This window comes from Apis dorsata, unplaced genomic scaffold, assembly GCF_000469605.1.
Source record: "Apis dorsata unplaced genomic scaffold, Apis dorsata 1.3 scaffold_552, whole genome shotgun sequence".
Taxonomy (NCBI): domain Eukaryota; kingdom Metazoa; phylum Arthropoda; class Insecta; order Hymenoptera; family Apidae; genus Apis; species Apis dorsata.
The window spans coordinates 199,864-204,798 of record NW_006263768.1 but is presented as its reverse complement, the minus strand read 5'-3'; the positions used below and the strand labels follow the sequence as shown (position 1 = coordinate 204,798).

The 4,935-nt window shown below is 28.1% G+C and overlaps 1 protein-coding gene across 2 annotated transcripts in view; it reads left to right on the top strand.

Moving 5' to 3' along the window:
• Positions 1-4,935, top strand: part of LOC102670948 (potassium voltage-gated channel protein Shaker) — a 118,787-nt gene that overhangs the window by 90,267 nt on the left and 23,585 nt on the right. For both annotated transcript variants that reach the window (XM_006620853.2, XM_031512996.1), the window contains exon 3: positions 3,339-3,613. In XM_006620853.2, coding sequence (XP_006620916.1) covers positions 3,339-3,613 — 275 coding nt within the window. The remainder of the gene's footprint in view (positions 1-3,338; positions 3,614-4,935) is intronic.

The following is a 4,935-nucleotide window of genomic DNA, read 5'->3' as shown; positions in this document are numbered from 1 at the left end:
TCACGTAAAAAAAAAAAAAAAAAAAAATTCGATAGTTTATATTTAATAGGAAAATGATTGATCTTGGAATCAGTAAATCCAATATTTCAATATGTACAATTCGAAACTTTTTTTTTGTCATTTATAATTAATGAATATTTATGCATTTGTGCAAAATTTGAACGTACAAAAATGTAGAATTATAACATTTAGAGAATAAAGAAAATCTAAATTAAAATTCTTTCTCATTTCTTTACTTACTATCTGTAAAAATTTGATTTTGCAAAAAAATTCGCAATCTAATTAATGCAAAAAATATTTTAATTCATACATGTCATTTTCCTTTCTCGTCATCGATCAAAAAAAGTTAAACGAAAGATGAAAATAAAAATTTCTTATTAATTTCATCGTAAATGACATCATAGTGAAGACACTATCATGCGTGAGTATTTAAATCATAAAAATTCTATAAGTGTTCAGCTACTTAGATTCGAATTGAATAAGTATCAACCACTCAAAATTCGATTGCTTAGTAGATCCAAGTGATGATCCCTGTAACAGGACACCGCAAACAACCCCCATCTATTCATAATTTCTATTTACTCAATTTCCCAATTTCCTAGACTTATATACTCGTTCATTGAATGGAATAAATTCTAGAGCAGAGCAGTGCGAATCAATTCTATATTCGAGACGGGATCGATTTCCAATTGATATTTCGTTAAACTTTAATAAAGAAGTCTCGCGGTGCAAAGGTATATTTATAGCGACTGAAAGAGCGTGCGGCTCGCGTGGGAGTCTATCTTCGAAGAATGTTACGAGAGCGAATAGATACGTTCGGTCAGTGAACCTCCTCCTGGAATAGTTTGCCTTGAGATGAGTGGTTGTTTAAAATCGTACAATCTGGAATCTGCCTTCGATACGAAAGTGAAATACAATCCTCTACAGGGTGTTAATACTGTTCGATTCTGGAGATCAAAGAAACAGATACAAAAGTTGGCATGCAAAAATTAATGGTTGGAAATGTTAGACTAAACTAGAAGATTATTTATTTCAACTGACTTTATGTATTTGTTTTTCTCTTCTTTTTTTTTTTTTTTGACTTTTAGAATTTGTACTTTAAAGATCTGATGTAAGTAACATCTTGTATGTTATGAGTCCAATAAAATTTATATATATAGATTTTCAGTTATAGAAGTGAATTTTCTAAGTTTCCTTGATTTTGGCAACGTAAATGTTCGTTTTCGTGTTTTGTCGACATTTTTAGATGATGACAGAAATATGACAGCTGAGTGGGAATGGACGAGATGAATGAAAAAATAAGATAAACAATTTGAGAAAATAGGAACGAGATATTTATTATTATTATTATTTACAACTTAAGATTACATTGTGTTTGGTTATATTATGTTTGGTGTCATGTTATAATATAATATCTTTTTAGATTTAAATGGATAAAAAAATATCGATTTTTATAAAAATATTTCAAAGATTATTTCAAAGAATTATTTTTTTTCTAATATTTTTATCATTTGCATCTAATACATTATAATCAAACATTTGTTTTAATCATAAAATATTTTTTTCGACATATACAGTTTTAAAATTATTTCAAAAATACTGAGAATCATAGGATTATTTAATTTAGAAGAAAAAATTATTTAATTTTTATTTCTTTTATTTAATAATATATTTGTTCTTAACATGCGTATTCATTTTTAGCCATATCACAATTTCACAGTTAAATGAGTAATTTGTATTTTAGTGTTGGTTTTTATTTTTGTCTTATGAAAATTGTCATGATAACGTATTGTATTTTACTCATTTATTTTTTTAAGAATTTTAAAAACAACGCAGTTGATGATAACCATCATATCTGCCTGATATGATCTTTTGAGCTATATTCTGCTTTTAAAAGTAAAGAAAAAAAATCATGCATAAACAATATTTTCAAATAAATGAAACAGAAGATGCTAAGTAATATAATAATATAAAAATGCAAATTATTCAATTGACTATGAAATTTTATCTATAAAATCGATATAACTGAAAATTGATACAGATGTCAGAAATAAATGTATCAGTATTATAAAAAACAATCTTTGTAATTAAATATAGACTTTCTCACGCTATTTTTTTAAAAGCGTAATTTTAATTAAAAGAAGTTTAGTAATGTTGTCTTTTTAAAAAAGAAAAATTCAATAGTAAAAGAAAAATCACAAATTAATAGATATATTAAATCACGCGATCATTTCTTTGTTGAATAAGAATAGAATAGTAAAACACTTATATTCAAAATTATTTTAATTCGAATTCAATTTCTTCTCTATTTACATAAATCTGTACAATCAGATTAATAAGAATTCCACTTAATAAGTATTCGAATATTTATATTTGATTCTTGAAACGAAGTTCAAATTATGAATAAATGAATGCAAAGTTGATTTCTGTAATTATAAAATATTCAACTGGAAAATATCTTTCCTGATATATCATGAAGTTCAACATGCAAATAATATCAATAATAATAGACAATATAAAATATCGTAAACAATATTAACGTAATAGTAAATTATAATTACAGTACTTTTTTTTTTTACTAATGTATATAGAAAATTTCCTTAATTAGAATGAGATTATAATTTAAAAAAAAATAATTATATTATTATTAGTAAATTAAATACGTAAATATAAAATTTTATGTTTGATTTTATTTTTAATTGAAAAAATCTTATGAATCTCACCAAAAATTGTGTGAAAAAAAATAAAAAAAAAAACATTGTGTATTTTATTTGCTATTCTTTTTTTACATTCAATAGAAAATATAAATAAATTTAAAAGTCTGATTAAATCTGAAGTAAAAATCAATACCTTCTAGATAACTGTAACTCTTGGTATTCTAAATTTTTGCAATAGAAATTAATAGCTCTCGAATAATGTCAAAAATTTGGTACTTATCGAATCTTTTGCAACAAAAATCAATATCTGTCAAATAACTGCAAAACTTCTGTATCTACCTTTTATAACACACAATCAATAACCTCTTCAATAACTGCAACTCTTCAGTGCCGAATCTTTTACAGCAAGAATTAATATTTTTTAGATAAATTTTCAAAACCTCGATACTTAATCTTTTAACACTTATAAAATATTATTCAGAACTTGCAAAGAACTCAAGTAGACAATAACCATATAGTAAGAGTTTCTACTCGAATCTTTCGAATGCAAATTCGAATTACTCGTATTACTCGATATAGATTTTCGAATACTCGAGTATTCGAGTATCTCGAATTTTCGAATATTACACCAAAAGTAATGATAACCGTGTCAATAATCTTCGATTCTCGTGATCTCGACAGGTGAGCGGGCTACGGTTTGAGACGCAGCTGCGTACGCTGAATCAATTTCCGGACACGCTCCTTGGCGATCCGCATAGGCGTATCCGATACTTCGATCCGCTTCGCAACGAGTACTTCTTCGATCGGAATCGGCCCTCCTTCGACGCGATACTTTACTATTACCAGAGTGGTGGCAGGCTCCGTCGCCCGGTCAACGTTCCTCTCGATGTCTTCTCCGAGGAGATCAAGTTCTACGAGCTGGGCGAGCTGGCCACCAACAAATTCAGGTACGAATCGAGTCGATTTATTTATTCATATTATACGGGGGGAAGTAGAAAATATTTTAAGTCGATCCGACCGAATCTATCCGGAAAATATTTTGGACGAGAATCATTTATTTATATGTTTACTTATTGACGAGAATATTTTAAGATGAAAAATAAAGAAGATATAAACGATGTACAGGGTGACTTGTTTATATCAATCTACTCGAATCTCTGGAAAATATTTTCCAGAGGAAGATTATTTATTTATTTATTGACGGATGGTAGGCAACATTTTAACGTAAAGAATAAAGAAAAGAATATAAGAAATGTACTGGATGACTTATTTAAATTGGTTTATTCGAATATCTCTGAAAAATGTTTTAAATAAAATTTGAACGATTTATAAATAACGTTTAAGAAATATAGAACTTAAAAAAGAAAAATTTCAATTTTAAAATATCATTTAAAATATGTAGTTTACTTTGAATATTTCTTTTTGCATTTGTGCGATTTTGTACGTTTAAATTTTCTATAAATATGTTTAAATATGTTTAAATACCCGCACAAAATGAAAGCTAAAAAACACAAAGCGATTAAAACTTTCCTGTTTACGTTCTTTTTCTTTTTTTTCTTGTAAAATTATGTAAAAATTTTGTTTCTATAAATATAAAAACGTATTGCAGAGAGAAAGTTTAAAAATCGTCGGAAAATCCGAGCGATTTCTAAACAGAATTCAGCTGGCTCGTTTGTTCAGAGACATTCAATCTCTCGCTTCTGGAAAGATACAATGATCTCGTTTCATTCGACTTTCGTTACCACGGAAATAAAAGGAAGGGGAGGAGGTTGGAAATTTGTTCCCTCTTCCAGTCCATTTCTTCTTCTTTGGAAAAGACAAACTGTGCAGAAAATAGTAACGTACACAGGGTGTATGATATACCAAAATTTAAGAAACGATTCAAATAAAAAATCAAGACTAAAAAAAAACGAATTATTAAATTTCTTTTATTCTCGATTCGAAGAATTATTCCTTCTAAATTAATCTCTCTCTTCGACCTAAACCCCCTTAAATTTTTCCAAAAAAAAATAAAAAAAAAAAGAAGAAAGAGTATTACATCGATTGGCATCCTCTTTTTTCCAAGAGAAAGATATATTTCCTCTGGAAATATTTACGAGGAACAAGATTTTATTTCTTTTAAACGAAACACCCTGTATACACTCTACGCAACAAAACAAGGTTCTCCGGGTGCGGATAACGCGCCATTTACCAATTACGGTTAGAACGGCGAGGAGCGGCGGCGTTAGAGGGTTGGAAAAATGAGGGAGCGAAGGACGATAACGCTGATTAAATCGGC